Source organism: Limanda limanda, chromosome 5 (assembly GCF_963576545.1).
Source record: "Limanda limanda chromosome 5, fLimLim1.1, whole genome shotgun sequence".
NCBI classification, from domain to species: domain Eukaryota; kingdom Metazoa; phylum Chordata; class Actinopteri; order Pleuronectiformes; family Pleuronectidae; genus Limanda; species Limanda limanda.
The window spans coordinates 28,462,796-28,479,070 of record NC_083640.1 but is presented as its reverse complement, the minus strand read 5'-3'; the positions used below and the strand labels follow the sequence as shown (position 1 = coordinate 28,479,070).

The following is a 16,275-nucleotide window of genomic DNA, read 5'->3' as shown; positions in this document are numbered from 1 at the left end:
GGTTTCCCACTGGTTTAAATCTTTTTTCCAAATAAAGTAACTGCATGCTTTTATCTTATAATCAAGTAAAAATGTTTTGTTATTGTGAATTGGCCTTCCTTCCAATTGTCTTGCTTGAGTCTCATTAATTGAGGTTCAAATACATTTCTTCATCCTCATCAGTGAGAGTACATTATAACCAGTTAAGCTATGTGAATTTTCTCAAATGTCTTATCTTTATCAGATGTAGCCATCAGGGTGATACAACCTTGTTTCATGCTTCTGTTCTTCCTTAAGCTTTGATGTCCTTTCATCTGGACTAAACAATTTATTTTGAAATTGGCCCTAAGCCTGTCTGTCCCTAGAGATTAGTTTGAAGTCATCTTTAGGAAAACTGATTTCTGTTCCTTCATTTTAGAAACCAACCATTTTTCTAAGAATGTTAACACTCACCAACAAATGGTCAATTTTATCTATATCTGAGGACAAGTTTGTGAGTGTGTGAGTGGTGTCTGGTGAACAAGCGTCTGGTTCCTGGTTGGTTTTTGTTGTATTGTTGGACAGTAGGTGTCACTATTGAGTCACTGAGGCTCATGTGAACATCGTTGACAGAAGGTAAACTGCACAAGAGAGAACATATCTGTCACGTGCACAACCCAAAAAATACAGATCAAATATATGGAGAAAATATTCAATTTGAAAAGATCCCTAAATACATGTATAGACTCAACTCATTGCTCTGGTTCTTTTAATGTGGCTTTATTCATTTCATTCCTAAAGTTTTGTAATTTATTTCTTGAAATAGAATGTTATAGAACATTCATTATGCAAAATTATCTTAATGGATACAAAAATACAATAAATAAAATCTGTCAATGAGATAAAATAACATTCAGAGACAATGAGCTGAGATTCAAACTCTTTTAATAGGCGGGAAAAGATCAAATGGGCAACATCTTTATAAATAAATCAGTGAGGAGCACATGCTAGAGTTTGGACTGATAAGGTGAAGTAGTCCCTCTGTATTAATCAGCATGCTCATTATTACAGTGAGGTTTATTTAAGATTAAAAGTTCCCCTCAGTAGAAAAGTATAGAGACTGAAGAAGTGATGAGGACCTTATTCCATATGTTGAGTTGTGATGCTCAGGTCAGGTTCACGCTGCTCTCAAGTGCCGACTGGAATCAGAAGGTTTTCATGTTGACTCTGGCTGCCTGTCAGCATAATGAAGAGGTGTGTGTTGTTGTTGATGTGTCTGTTGCTGGGGTCGACAGTATGATGTCACACTCCGGTCACAATCCTCCCTGGTTGCCTCAGCTTTGCCTGGCTCTCCATACCTTTGCAAGATGATGATGTCATTACCAGGTTCAACTGGTCTTTTACTTATTTTACTGGCATTCCATCGTCCAGTCATTTATACCAAATAATGATGAATGATTTGTTGATCTATAGAAGCTGCAGATCACATCTCTGTTTGCAAAAGTAATTCAGTACTACAGCATATGATTTATGACTTCATAGTGATGTCATGATAACATCATTTCTACAATATGATCATAAATAATTTCTGATCTATACAACCATGCATGAACTCTTCATTTTATGCGTCCTTTCTGACTTCTTTACGACGTCATACGATGTCATATGATGGGATGTAATCTCCTGAGCAATATACACTTAAGATTATGTGCAGAGATGTCATGGGAGATGTGTTTTTTCTTTGACCATATTTTTGTTAAACTTTTTGCATTTCTTGATCTTTGACTTATCAGCTCTGAAAGTAAATCATCTGCAGATACACTCCCAAGTGACATTCCCATCATATTTGGTGAACATCCATTGTTGAGTCATAAATCTTCAATGATTCATGTGTGAAGATGTAGAGGTTTTGGGACTTTGCACTACTCTGAAGAACTGATGGCGCTTGATGAATCCAAGACCTTGAAGACAAAAGCAGAAACTTCAATTACCTTTGCCACCAGAAGACCCAATTCCACCTCTGACACATTGTATAGATAATAACAGGTGATCCTCAGGTGTTCAAAAGCAGTTAGTTCTCAATAAACAAGTCAGTGCCAGGTCCTGGGTCAAGGACAGCAATGCCTCGGACAAACCCCTTCCTGCGAGGGAAGTCTTGCTAGCCTGCCTTCTGCCTGGCAGCTCGAGTTAACAGCCAGAATGTACACACCCCAAACCTTGAAGAAGTTTCAAAGAGCCCTTTGAATAAATGACCTCAATATCAGCACAAACACTGCTGCCTAATTTTAGATGCCAATAACACTGAATGTTTGTCATAGGGTATTGGTGCATGCTGCTCGCTGCTGAGCAAACAAATGATCTCCCCCGTTTGCCGAAGGAAACGGCGTACGGTTGAGTGTTGCCAGGCCTGTTCCTTACAGATACAATACCTTCTGTGCTGTCATTTCTTGATCAAAAGTGACTTCATTTCCATTTACTGTATATTGGTTTTCCAGTCAGACACAGTGAGCTTTATGTGCTTGTGTCCCAGTTCTCGCAGGGGAGCCCTGGAACGTTTTCTGTTTACGGCTTTACTGTGATAACATTTTCCCCTCTGAATCACAGGCAGCTCTGTGTAGTGGTGCCACCTTCCCCTGCCCACTAACAGGACACACTCTGTCAGCTGGCTACGCCGCCAGCTCCCACACTAAAGGCCCTTTGAAATACCAGTTTGTTTATTCTAGTGTATGAAATGTGCCGTGTGCAGTTTAAGACACCTCAGATTCACCAGAGGGAGAAGCAGCATCTGTGTTGATGCCTCTGGCCTCTGTCCCTCGCAGCTAAATCCTGCTCATTGTACTCAATTTAATGTAAATAAAATGGATATTACAGTATCTCCTGACTCTTTGCTCTACTTTCTCTGCTTGTTTGTTGTTTGAGATGTTGCTGACCTCCCACCTCCTTATTCACAAAATACATTTCCATTTCATATAATTCCCATTTCTGCCCTGCTGTCAGAGTCCAAGGGATCAACTTTCCACTTGTGGTCCACATCTATATACACAATACAGAGATGAAACGCTGACATTTACTGTGCAAATGGGTGACATTAATCACTGTGCGAATGTTATGACTGTAAATAATCAGTTTTTTTCCGCAATTGAAACATTTGTTTGACTTAGCTACAGACCCAGAACCAGATGTTTTTGCTGCCCCTAGTTGTTGTTAGCTTCACTCTATACCTACAACACTCTGCCTGCTCTCATGACAGACCCTCACCCTCACCCTCTTTAAACCTCTGTATCTCAAGACCCCAGTGTGGGGGTGGGGTGGCATCCAGCTGCAGGACCGAGGTGTCCAGGTGGCTCAGAAGAGCAGAGCCAGGTGAATTGACCAGGAATGTTATCACTCCTCTTAACTGTAGTAGTGTGCTGGGCCTCAGGACACCTGCCACTGGTGCGAACGGATGCCACGCTGCAGGATTTATTAATAAGGCACCACAGAAATTGAGCTGAGCACAGGGACATTTTGTGTTTTCATTCATTTTGAGATTGACCCACTAATTCCACAAACATCTGTCTGTTTGTCAGTGTGATCCTAAATCCAAGTCCTGTCCTCACTCTCCTCCTGGCTTTGCCACTACATGCTCCACCAGCTGCCTTCTAGCTCTGTGTGTTTGACAACATTTTGAAAATTTAAATTTCTATAGACTCTTTTGACCCCAAAAAACTAAAATAATAAGCATAAAGAGGCTAGTAAGCTGAATTCAGAAATACAGAGTCACTGAAAATGATGGTTGTTATTATTTGAGACAACCTTTGCATCATAAGGTCAATTTGTATTATACAAAATATTACCCTTAGTTAATTACCTAAAAAGTGCTTAATTGAAATGACCAGCTCAGCAGACGAGAGGCTGTTCAGTCAGAGCCACCGCAGTAAAAGTTATGAGTTGAATCCACTTGTTACCTCACTCTCCATCTGTCGGTCAACACCTGCTGCACACCTGCTCATGCCAGACACACAATGGCCAGGTTATTGCCAGTATTGGTAGCACTGTGGCTAGTTATTGCGGCTCTGGGCTCCCTGCTGTCATCACTCCTATTAGATGCTGTGGAGGAATTTGCAGGCCACAGCTTCCCTCTGTCCTGGGCAGCTGCCAGCTCAAGTCATGACTCCCTTTTGTATGCAACCACACCTGCAGCCACCACATGCAGGGTGAGCCCAAGTTTTCATTCGTGTGAATGCTGAGAGCATCCAAACTTTAGTTAGTAGTCAATTTAGTCAAGACCTTTATCAGTGACCAGAAACCTACACAAGTCCCGTGAGCCCCTAACAGCAGGCCAACACTTAAAGACTTGGAATGCCTACAGTACTGATTTGTACCACTGACACCTGAGGATAGCATTTCTGTGTTAATTAATTATAAAGATATTTAAAGAAAACATTTGTATGGAAATACAGGTGAATAAGTATACAGTACTGGAGGCCCCTCCCACATTGCAGTTCTACTATGCCAGTCATCTCTTTGCCAAAAATGGAATTTGTGATGTCACACCCATGTATTTCAAGCGTGTTTTTACACATGTTAAAACATTTGCCTTATATATAAGTACTTTAAACATTGACAGACTTCTCCATTGTTTTAAAAAAAGTTTGTTCCAATTAATGTTGTAAATACTGTAATTTTCTTGATGGGTTCAGTTACTCGTGACATCTATTGCACTTGTGTCCGTCCTGGGAGAGGGATCCTCACATGTGGCTCTCTCTGAGGTTTCTAAGTTCTTTTTACCCTGTTAAAAGGTTTTTCTTTTGTTTCTCCTTACTCTTGTTGAGGGTTAAGGGCAGAGGAGGTCACACCATGTTAAAGCTCTATGAGACAAGATGTGATTGGTGAATATGGGCTATACAAACACCCTCAATCCCCTCAATACCATGTATTACTCATGTGAGATTGATGTTGCACTGACAGTTGAAAACAGCAAATTTTATTTTTTAAATGCGATGTTAAACTCACAAATAGAGAAACAAATAATGAATATAAAAGAGTGAAACAACTTTTGGAAGAAGAAACTCTCTTTCTGCTGCCAGTCACGTGCTTCCAATTGCAGCACAGCTCCTGACATAATCTGCTCACACTCATCTATGAAATGTAATACCCACCTGACTGCTCAGCATGTGTGTACACTATATGAAAAATGGGAGCCCCCCCCGGGAAACAATGGGATGAGTGATGGCTGCAGTGCACCATGAGCTTTTTAAGGACACTGGCATGAGGAATGCAGCAGAGAAAGAACCTGTGGAGACGCTGTCATGGCTCACAAACACACACGCACTCACACACACACACACACACACACACACACACACACTCACACACACACACACGCACGCACACACAGTTTGTACTTCCTTCTAAGTGAGGACACTCATAGACATAACACATTCCCTAGACCCTTACCCTAACCTTAACCAAAGGCCATTCTCATATATAGGACAAAATATATTTTGTCATTCATATTTAAGGGATTCATATCACTGAGTGTCTGTTATTTGGTTTGGCTTGATTGAATGTAATGGGACTGTTGGGCCTTGACGAATGCATCACTCTACTGATTGTCATTCTCATCTATTTGCTATTTATTCTTTAGTGGCCCTTACAATCATTGTTTTCATGTGCACAACACCTTTGCAGGCTAATGCTGCAGTCACAAGCCCCACCAAGGCCCAACAGTTCTTTAAGTTCAATCAAACAAATTACACACACATGAGAACCCTTGATTTGACTTTTTTTTCTCATCAAGACCTCTGTATTATTTCTTCAGACATTCACAAAATTGTCTGAAAACTCTGTCTGGAAATTTTAAAAAGAGTGACATTTTTTTCAAAATTGTAATGGATTCTTCCCTGACCCAGACTGCATCCTTCACGTTTTATGGTAATCTGTTCAGTAGTGTTTGGGTATTCCTGAAAACAAAAAAAACCATGAAATTCTAACCTTCATAGTGGATTTAATTTGCATATTTTGTTTTGTTATGTATCGATTTGTAGCAAGTCTGTTGCTAAAGCCATTTTCAGACATGACTTATGGGTAAATTAGGAGAATTGGTTATGGCTGATCTGCCTTTTACACATGCACAACTCAATGGGAGGTTTTCTGCACTGGCCCGTTCCCAACAGCAACACATGCCCTGCATTCTTCAGGTGAGGGGTACAGCAGGCAGAGGCAGGAAGTGACATTTTGACTCCGCTGTGGAGATCACGTGATCTGTTCTTCAGTGTTTACCCGGCTACTAACACAGTGGGCTGGACCTGCTGTGAGCCTTAAATAGCAGGTTACATATTTTCATCATACAAAGTTATATTTTTTAATTATCTGTCCTGGTTGAGATGGTGACATCGCCATCTTATGTACATCTTATACAACTGCTTTATTACAAACTTTTAAAAACTGAAACTTAAATGTTTTGTGCTCGCAGCAGGAGGAGAATAGCAACAATGAATGGATGAAACAGTAAAAGTGAAAGGCATCATCCTCTTGGAAGCGTGAATGTGGTCTGTATATAATCAAACTTCCAGTTATATGAAATATACGTAATCAAAACTTCAGATAATACCTGTGATCTTTTTATCCTGTGAACAACAAAAAGAGCAGCAGTTTTTGAATTCACTCAAGACAAATGTGAGGAGACACTCAAATCTAAAATCTCTGTCGTCACTTGTTTATGTTTTCAATAAGCTAAGAACACATATTGTCACTGTTGGTGTTTTTACTTTTATAAACCATAAAACCATCTATAAGCTTCTTTGCAGAGTTCAGAGGTAGTGAATATAAACTATAGCTAATCCATCCACTGTTGTGGCTCCGGTCTGACTTCCTGTTGTGTCTTCTGAGCTGTCTGCGGTTGACTCAGGCGTTACAGCACCTCGTCCTGCAGCTGCACACACTTCCTGTTTATCCCTTTTATTACTGCCATGAGTGTGATTCTGAGCTGTTCAGTAGAATGAGGCTCTTTGACACCACATGATAGTGAAAGCTCACACTGGGTTACTGGGGAACCTCTGTGCTGCCATGATACAAGCTCCTTTGGGTTTGGAGGCGACAGGTTAAGTTGTACTAAAACGACTTTTAGTGAACACTTCAAAGGAAGGAGTCATCATACTGCTGGTTGGTGTCAAAAATCCACATGAGACAATAAACATAGGTAACATCAGTGTGATGAATCACAGACGACTCCTGACCTCCATGTATTTGGAAATGTTTGCCTGGCTGACAAACAATGGCTGGAACATGGCCAGACAGGAGGCTGCAAAAACTAGCAGCCCCCCCCCCCCCTCCACTAAAACCCCACTCCTCCATCAGTGACGCAGCGTGGCCAGTACACACATCCTGCCTTTGTGGGCCAGGAATGCTAAGCATCCAGACTCTTGCCCTCCTCCCCACTGCTGCCCAACAAGGTGCTCTCACCCCATCTCCCCTCATGCCTCCTCTCACCCCAGTGACCCCCCACCCTAGCTTCCCAGTGCTTTTACACCTCCGTCGGCCTGGTGTCTGGGTGGCTGCTTGCGTAACTACGTGCAATGTGTGTAGTTTGATGTTGTCCTCTCTCTGTTCATCACCCCTTCAGTCTGGTGCAAACAGCACCGCCTCTCAGCAAGAGAGCTGTGTGTGGTGGCAGCAACCTTCACCTGTTTGGCTTCAAGTGACATATTCAAGTTTTCAGGGTGGGCTGTGGGGGACTGAGGTCACCGTATGGGTGTGTTGACCACTAGCAGTGCTACGGAGCAATGTTTTTTAAAAAGTTTGTCTCTTTTTGTTGGTATGGACGCATACAGACCACAGTGTTAATCCACTGATCAACAGTTGGTGGCGGTGATGTGTAGAGACGTGGCAATCCAGCAAGAAAGACAGAGAGGAAGGTAATGGGCGGTGTGGCCTAGGGGTAGAGTGGTCGTCCTCCAACACGAAGGGTGGCGGTTCAATCCTCACTCTCCCCCATCTGCATGCAGAAGTGTCCTTGGGCAAGATACTGAACCCCTAAATGGCCCCTCATAGATGTTGAATGTTGAATTGTGAGTCGCTTTGGATAAAAGTGTCTGCCAAATGACATGTAATGTGACCAACATAGGTCTCTGACACTTCTCAACAATTCTTATTAGTATACCCTTATTATTTTCATTACAGAAACCAGTCTGACGGAGCTTAAATATGATGATTATACAACTGCCCCTGGTCTCTCTCTCCTCCAGCCCCAGTCACACCAACTGGTGGAGGCAGGTGGCCGCCCACACTGAGTCTGGTTCTGTTGGAGGTTTCTTCCAGTTAATAAGGGAGTGTTTTCTCTCCACATTCAACAAAGGGTTTGCTTGTTGTGGGAACTGTTGGGCTTCTCTATAATTCTGAAGGTCCCAATACTACTATGTTAATTGCCTTAAGATAATTTATGTTGTGATTTGCTGCTATACAAACACAGTTGAATTAATGAACATTTACACCCAAGTTATTCCAGGGGGAGAAAAAAACCTGCAACACTCTATCGATGGTGTTAGTATGAATCCTGAATGAAAGACATATGAAAGCACATAAAGGATTCTCAGACTGATGAACAAGATTCTTTAGTCTTACTTTGGTATACATATACATATTAATCTAATGTAATTATCATTATCAGTGGTTTCATTGTCAGCAAAATGTGTGCACACTTTGTTTTTACAGAAACAGAGGGGAGACCTTCAGCAGAGCCTATCAAATGTGACAGAGTACATTTCCCTTGTTTCATAACAGTGCGAGCCAACGCTTAATGTGAGGACTTTCCTGCTCTCCAACAAAACACTTTTTACGTGCCCTTGGGATGACAATGGGAATGCTGGGTTTTTCCTACCAATCATGGGAACCTGAAGATAGGTCTGTATTTCCTGGAATGCAGCCCATTAGGAAAGTGATGGAGGGAACACAGGATGTCCTGAGCACAGCGTCCCACAGAACACTGCAGTGGAGAGGACGGAGCCAGCTGCTTGGCTCTCGCTGCTGGAAGAGTTGTTCACAGGGATTTTCTCCACATCACCACTTCCCCTGTTAAAACCTCAGCCAATATGGAGTGGGATTCCCTGCTCAGGTTTTCCATTACACCTGGCCTACCATTGCTTTCTTTTTTCTTGTCATACACTGTTTCTATATTACTTAATAAAGTTTTGTCTCTTGCATATATTTTTGACACCATGACATTTCTCCTTGGAATCACATGTCCACAATAACAGTGATGTGTCAGTGTTTGTGTGTCAGTGTTTGACACCAGTATACCTGCCACCTCCTCCCTCTGGAGACTCTCCAGTCATCTGGAGGGGAAAGTCAGTGATATCACAGAAGGGGCGGAGGGAGGCTGGTGTGTCTATAAGTACAGGCCCCACACAGGGAGACCTCTCTGTGAAGCAGAGCTGAGCTGTGCTGACACCAAAATACTGCAGAAGACCAACAAGAGCACAGTGGTGTAGCTCTCAGTGTACAGAACCTGGACTGTGGATACCTTCTCCTCCCGCAGCTGACGAATAAGACTTCTTCCCCCTGGACGCTGGAAGATCTGAACTGATCCTTACTTCTACACTTCTCTATTGATTTGTTTGATGTGAGCAGGATGCTTATCTCTGTGACTGTGCAACAGATCCTTTCCACCCTGTTTGTGCTCAGCAGTGCTGCAGTAACGGTGAGTTGCTGTGACCTGTGGTCACTTGCTTTCCAAGCTTCTCTGTACTTGTTTCTGTTTGTTTAATATTGCTTAGTAATCACACAAGCCAATTTCTCACATCCTGACCTGACCTCTGACCCCTACCCAGTCTGCAGAGAGTGAGTGTCCAGCTCAATGCTCCTGTGCCTCCTCACCTCCGCTCTGCCCGCTGGGCATCAGCTTGGTGACAGACCACTGTGGCTGCTGTAAGATTTGTGCTCGGCAGTTCAATGAGGACTGTAACGCCACCGAACCCTGTGATCACATCAAGGGGCTACGCTGCCATCTTGGGGCTGGAGGAGACCCCAAGAGAGGACTGTGTCGAGGTGAAGATGAAAACCAGCAAGAGCAATGAGTCATCCAAAAATATCTGTCATTTAAATAAAAATCTGAAAGTCAAGAAGAAAATCACTTCTTGGTTTTACAACTCATAACACAGCAAACAAATTGTTCACTCCTTCTAAGTAGGGAAAACAATGCTTGCCTGTATGAATAAATCACAAGGAAAGAAACCAGAGTAAACAAAAATGTAAATTGTTATGAAAGGAGCACTCGGCTCAGCCGGAGCTTTGTGAAGGCTGAGTCTGGAGTCTTAGCCATGTGGGCAGGGGATGTCTAATAATTGGAACTAAAGTTTAATAACAGGAAATCTGAAAATCTTTTGACATAGAATTGCAATGAAATTGTATGAGGCATATTAGTTGTGTCAGTGTGCAAATGCAGGTGTTCCAGAGTGTCCTTCCTATGGAGTTGAAAGGTCTCTCCTCATCTCTGTTTCCTGTCTTGTACGTGCACGTTCACAGCTGAGGCCCAGGGTTTGCCCTGTGAGTTCAGCGGGCGAGTGTACCAGCACGGCGAAGACTTCCAGCCCAACTGTCAGCACCAGTGCACCTGTATAGATGGGGTGGTGGGCTGCATGCCCCTCTGTCCTCAACAAGTGCCTCTACCCACCTGGCGCTGCCCAAGGCCCCGGCTGGTCAGGCTTGAGGGCCGGTGCTGCGAGGAATGGGTGTGTGACGACGACAACCACATCAGTGAGGAGCCAGACGAGTCGACACACACCTCCCGACGAGACAACCAGCCCCTTCCCAACCACATCAGTGCCTTGCTGCAGACCAGAGGGAACACATTTAGAGGTAAGCATCACAGTGTAACCCAGCCATGCATTTCCTGATGTCCCACTAACACTTGATGTGGTCCGGTTCTCAAGTTGATGTACAGGAGATGGGCCAAGATCAGCATCAAAATCATTAATACAATATATCCAAAACATGATGCAATTATCCTACTGAAGTTGCTTTAGAATTCATCTTGTATTTCATTGGTTTTGACCTTTTGTAAGCCCCCCCCCAAAAAAACATGGCAGTATCAGTTAGATATACAGTTTCTTTGCAAATTGATGAGTTGATATCGATTTACACTCAGTAATCCATTCATCTGTCTTTCTGTCTGATTTTGGCTCGCATATCTCAAGAACCATTTGTCTCATCGACTTCACACTTGCCGTAGGTATCGATAATTTGGTTTGATTTGGACTAGTGATAAACTGAGTAAGCAGGCAACCAGTGCTATGTGGCAGCGGCTGCTATGACTCATTAAGGTTGGTGATTTTGTGGAACACGACAACGCAACTGCCACTGATCCTCCAGTTTGGAAAAAACTGGAAACCAAGTCGAGCTTCACTGAACTTTGAATAAACAGTTGAACAGCTCTTTGTGCAGCAGCTGTGGCTTCAGGCTTCTGAGGACTAATTTCAAAAGCTGGTCTTTATTTGCTGTGGCTCAATTACTTTTACAGTTTCAGATAAAAAGCTGCTACCAGCATCACCACAGGCCAAGCAAACAGTCCATTCCAAACTGGCACTGTACTAATAATAACAACCTGAAAACATGTTTGTAGAAATGTTTGCAAATTTATTAAAAGTCAAAAACTGAAATCTCTGTTTGCTGTGGTGAAAAACGTGTGGTCAGGGGAATCCTCTTTGCTTTAATCTTCCTTGAGGTGTGTCTGAAGTTGACATGTGACAAATTAGGATGCTTGGACAAAGTTGAGAAGGACACAACTGTGTATATAATGTCTCACAATTCAGACCTTTGTGACAGCATTGTGGCGAGACATAAAACAATTCTGAAGCATGGCCTCGCCTCAGTGAGAGTCCTCTTGGAGGAGAAGTGAAACATCTTCAAGTGTTTCAACTAATGTGCAGTTGCCCTCAATTCAACTCTCCTTGAATGAAATAGAAAAGCTTCAACCTCAGAGGGGCATGAGTATGCTCAGTACGTATGAATACACATTTCACATTAGATTTTGTTATTTCTTTTGTTCAAGTAAAAAATCGTTATGATCTCCTAAAGAGATCGTGTCCTGGTTGTTATGATGCTCATGATGTTATGATGTTGGAAAACACCCAACTGAATCACACTTATCTCTTCTCTGGTTCTTCGGATTTTGCTTGTGATACAAATAGCATCACAAAATTCACCGTTACTGCAATTTTTTTTAAATACCTCATAATTGCCTGAATGTTGGGATTCATTGTTTGATTCTAACAGTTTGTCTTTCTTCTCTATCTCAGAGATGGTGTCCTTCCCCATGTCTGAGGTATTGATCAAATCCACCTGTTTCCCACAAACCACCGCATGGACTGAGTGTTCCACCACATGTGGGATGGGCGTTTCTAGCCGTGTGACCAATGACAACCCAGACTGTCGGATGCTCAGAGAAACCAGACTGTGCCAGGTCCGACAATGTGAGCTGCAGCCTCCCGTAGCTAACAAGGTGAGATACACCCCCCGCCAGGACATCAAAAGAAATTTGATAGACATGTATATTTATTGCATCCAACAGCTACTACATTGTAAATTCATCTCTTTTCCTTTGAAAAGAAAAGAAAAGCTACTCAGATGATTGTATTTGTCTATTAGAGTGTAAAACAGAAATTTACAAAAGAATTACAAGGAAATGAGGCCTTTGTGTTTCTGTCATCCAGAAGGGGAAGAGGTGTCAGCGAACAGTACGCCCCCAGGACCCAATCACAATCACCTTTGCTGGATGCTCAACAGCACAGCAGTACCGCCCTCGCACCTGTGGGACTTGCACCGATGGCCGCTGCTGCACGCCTTCCCTCTCCCGGACCGTGAGCCTTCATTTCCACTGCCCCGATGGAGAGGCCTTCTACAGGAACCTCATGTGGATACAGCGGTGCAGTTGCAGTACAAGCTGCCATTCAAACAGCGGGCCCTCCAGCCCTTCAGTCAGTCTCCACAATGACATCCACACCTTCAGGCACTGATGCTGACTCATCATGCCCGGCTCGGACCTGGCAAGCTGGGTGAACGCTCTGCACCTCCCTACAGCCACTGTCTCCCATTTAGACGTAGGGTTTACGTGTGTTGCCTCCAACCAGGTTACACACTTGCTTGCACTTTAAGCTTCCTGCCATGATGAGAGTTTGCCCACACAAGAGTTGTGTTAGCTCTGATACTGGGGCAGCACTGAGAAAAACACACAGTATGCTACTGTGTCAGACTGCTGGCAGAGGGTTTTTATTTTTATTTATTTGTGTAATATCCACAGACAACAACACAACCACCTGTCATAGAGTAAGAAGCTTGTTTAGAGACAGAGACTAGGGTTGCAAAATTCCGGGAATATTCAAAGTTGGAAACTTTCCATGGGAATTAACGGGAATTAACGGGATTATACGGGAATTAACGGGAATATACGGGAATATACGGGAATATACGGGAATTAACGGGAATAAACTGGAAATGTTTTGGGTAATTTATACTAACTGTATTTACCTTGTCATATACAGACATAAATATAAACATTTTGTTTTGTCTTTGGCTGATTTGAGCCCTGAGGAAACTTTGGGCACTTGACTATATGCTTCTGCATCGTTGTGTCATTCTTAACTTAACAGGTCTTTGCAAAGTATTTGCAAATGTACACAGCCTTTTCTTCTACATTGGATGGGGTGAAATGTCTCCACACATGAGATAGTGCACGTGGCATTGTTTTGTAGAATAAGATGAGAAAAAAGTTTGTAAAAAAACACTAATACAATGCCAGAGATATAAATAGTTAGCCAAACAATTGCAATCGTCTGTAAACATATTCTACAATTGATGGATGTATGTAAATGTATGTAAATAGGCTAGATGAACAGATGAACAATCCTCAATCAGCATGCTAATATATTTTCCCCAGTAATATCATCGAAACCTACCTGACTAGTCCTGCACACTACAGCAGGCCTCAATAGCCCTGCTGTAGAGTGAAGGATGCTGGAAATTATCTGTGCATGTGATGGAAGAATGCACAGTGGAGGGTTGAAATTCAACGTGCAGCGTGTGCTGTATTCCCTACATCTTTGAAATAGAGTTTTGAATGATGTTTTTATTGCTCAGCGTTTAATTTGCGTCGTTTTTTTTTTTTTTCAAAATTCCCAAAATTCCCGAGCTAAACTTCCCATGGAAAGTTTCCGGAAAGTTTCCGGAAATTTACCGGAAACTTTCCAACCCTTTGCAACCCTAACAGAGACAAATGTTTTTTTTCCAATGAGAAGAAGTAGATGACATGAGACGTATTCATTAGAGACTATAGGGCTCATTATGTCCTGTCCTTTGTCTAAAAGTGTTTTCTACACGTGTTGTTTCTGTGTGTGTGTGTGTGTGTGTGTGTGGGGTGGGGGGGTTAAAGTGTTGTCCTATTGGTCTGTTGTAAGAATGAGATACTTATATTGCTCATTATGCTACACACAGTATATACATTAAGACATTTGATGTATATAGACTTCACTCTTACTTGTGGAGTGGTAAACTCTTGGATCACCTCATTTTTCGGGGTGTGATTGTGCTGATTATGTGTGTGTTTTTGTGTGTATGTTCGCGCGTGTGTGTGTGTGTATGTCTGTGTGTCCTTCAGATTGTACATACAATGCTTTATTTGAAGAGAAAAAAAATATGCGATATATTTAGGTATACGGATATACAAATTTGTCCATAAACTCCTGTGAATACTTATAATAAAAACTTATCAACCTGTTATGTGTTATCTTTTGGCTTAAATGTAATCTGATACCCACGCCCAGGTAAAAAGCATAAATATAGTATATGAGCTTTCCTCACAACTCCTCTGACCTGGTATGAATATTTTCAGAATGCAAAAGCCAGCTTGGACCCAGAGCAGGAACCATTGCATGATGATTCATCCTTTTGAATCCGATTTTTGATTTTCCATCCCTGTTGGGTTTCTGCTATTGTGTGGATTTTATTATTCATTTTCCTGTTGAAGCTGCTGGGGTCAGGAGGAAAGAATTCACAGCCCTAGTGTCTCATGTGAAACTGCACTTTGTGCTCTCTGCTGAACAAGTATTCTGATGGGCTCAAGAACACAGACAAAGATGAGTTTCATTCACAATGTCTTTTTAGCCTGAGGGCACTGTGCATTGTCTTAGCTGTTCCGAGGACTGTGCTCTTACAGAGCTATCAGATGTTGCTCCTAGAATCTAGGAAATTAAATATACATAAATGTATCCATACAATTTAAGTCGGGAGCAGCACGGGGTGCGCTGGTTAGCACTGTTGCCAAACATCAGGAAGGTTACAGGTTCTAATGGTAGTTTGCCAAGGGTTTTACTGTGTGGACTTTGTATTTTCTAAATGTGTCTGAGTGGGTTTACTAAATTTAAAATTTAAATTGTCCATGAGTGTGAATAGTTGTTTGTCTTTTTATGTTGGCCCTGCACTACGCTGATGACCTGAGTGTTTAAATATATGGAATGAAAGCTGCATAAATAGAAGGAAATCTGAATATTTGGAGTGAATGTTAAAACATATGGAATGTAAAGTCAGACTGTATTGATTAATGAAATAATGAATTAGGATATTGAATGAAATCTTAAATCCATAGTCTTGATCCAAACCTGCTGGCTTGTTGCAGTAGATAATACATCCAACCTCCTCCATGTTGGTGGACAGGACATGGATCAAACTAAAAAGTAAAAGTACACTTCTGATCTTTTTCAGATCTTTGTGGTAATGATAGAACGCCTAACCTTGGATCAAAGAGCTTCTCAGTACAAATCTTCGGGCAGAACTCTGTGTTCATGTTGTCTCATGGCCTAACACAATGCTGCGGCTGCCTCTATAGCACAAACATTACAGTGGGCTACTAAATTCCTGACCCTGGCCTGTGCCTCTTTCTGAGAGGAGGGAGAACACACCTACCTCCTGACTGTTCCAGTCAGTGGTGTGTGCTCCATCTCTGCCAACTCTTTAGTCTTTACATACAACTAGTCCAGAGCTTTTACCCTGCACCCTGGCATAGCCGTGTCAGCAGGGTAATGTTTTGCCCCTGTGTGTGTGATAGCGAAAAAAATAACCCAACAACACATGGTCACATTTGCATTATTACTTTTAATCAAGCAAATATATGGTTAAAAAAATACATAAAGAGATAATTGAAAGCCTACATTGATTACAGAAGTATTCCTTATCATGTGATGTTGATGTGACGTTATAACATCACCTAAAGCTTATATAGATTGAAATATTAATTTGTAACATATTTGTGGAGGTAGCAGGGAAAGCACCTTCACAAAAGGCAGCAGC

General features: G+C 42.2%; 1 protein-coding gene across 1 annotated transcript; it reads left to right on the top strand.

Moving 5' to 3' along the window:
- Window positions 1–9,374: 9,374 nt before the first annotated feature.
- Window positions 9,375–14,707, top strand: ccn1l2 (cellular communication network factor 1, like 2). The gene is made up of 5 exons (XM_061071240.1): window positions 9,375–9,637; window positions 9,768–9,984; window positions 10,462–10,794; window positions 12,234–12,436; window positions 12,648–14,707. Exons 1-5 carry the CDS (start codon window positions 9,569–9,571, stop codon window positions 12,948–12,950), a joined length of 1,125 nt encoding a protein of 374 aa, XP_060927223.1. The 5' UTR covers window positions 9,375–9,568; the 3' UTR covers window positions 12,951–14,707.
- The last annotated feature ends 1,568 nt before the right edge of the window (window positions 14,708–16,275 follow it).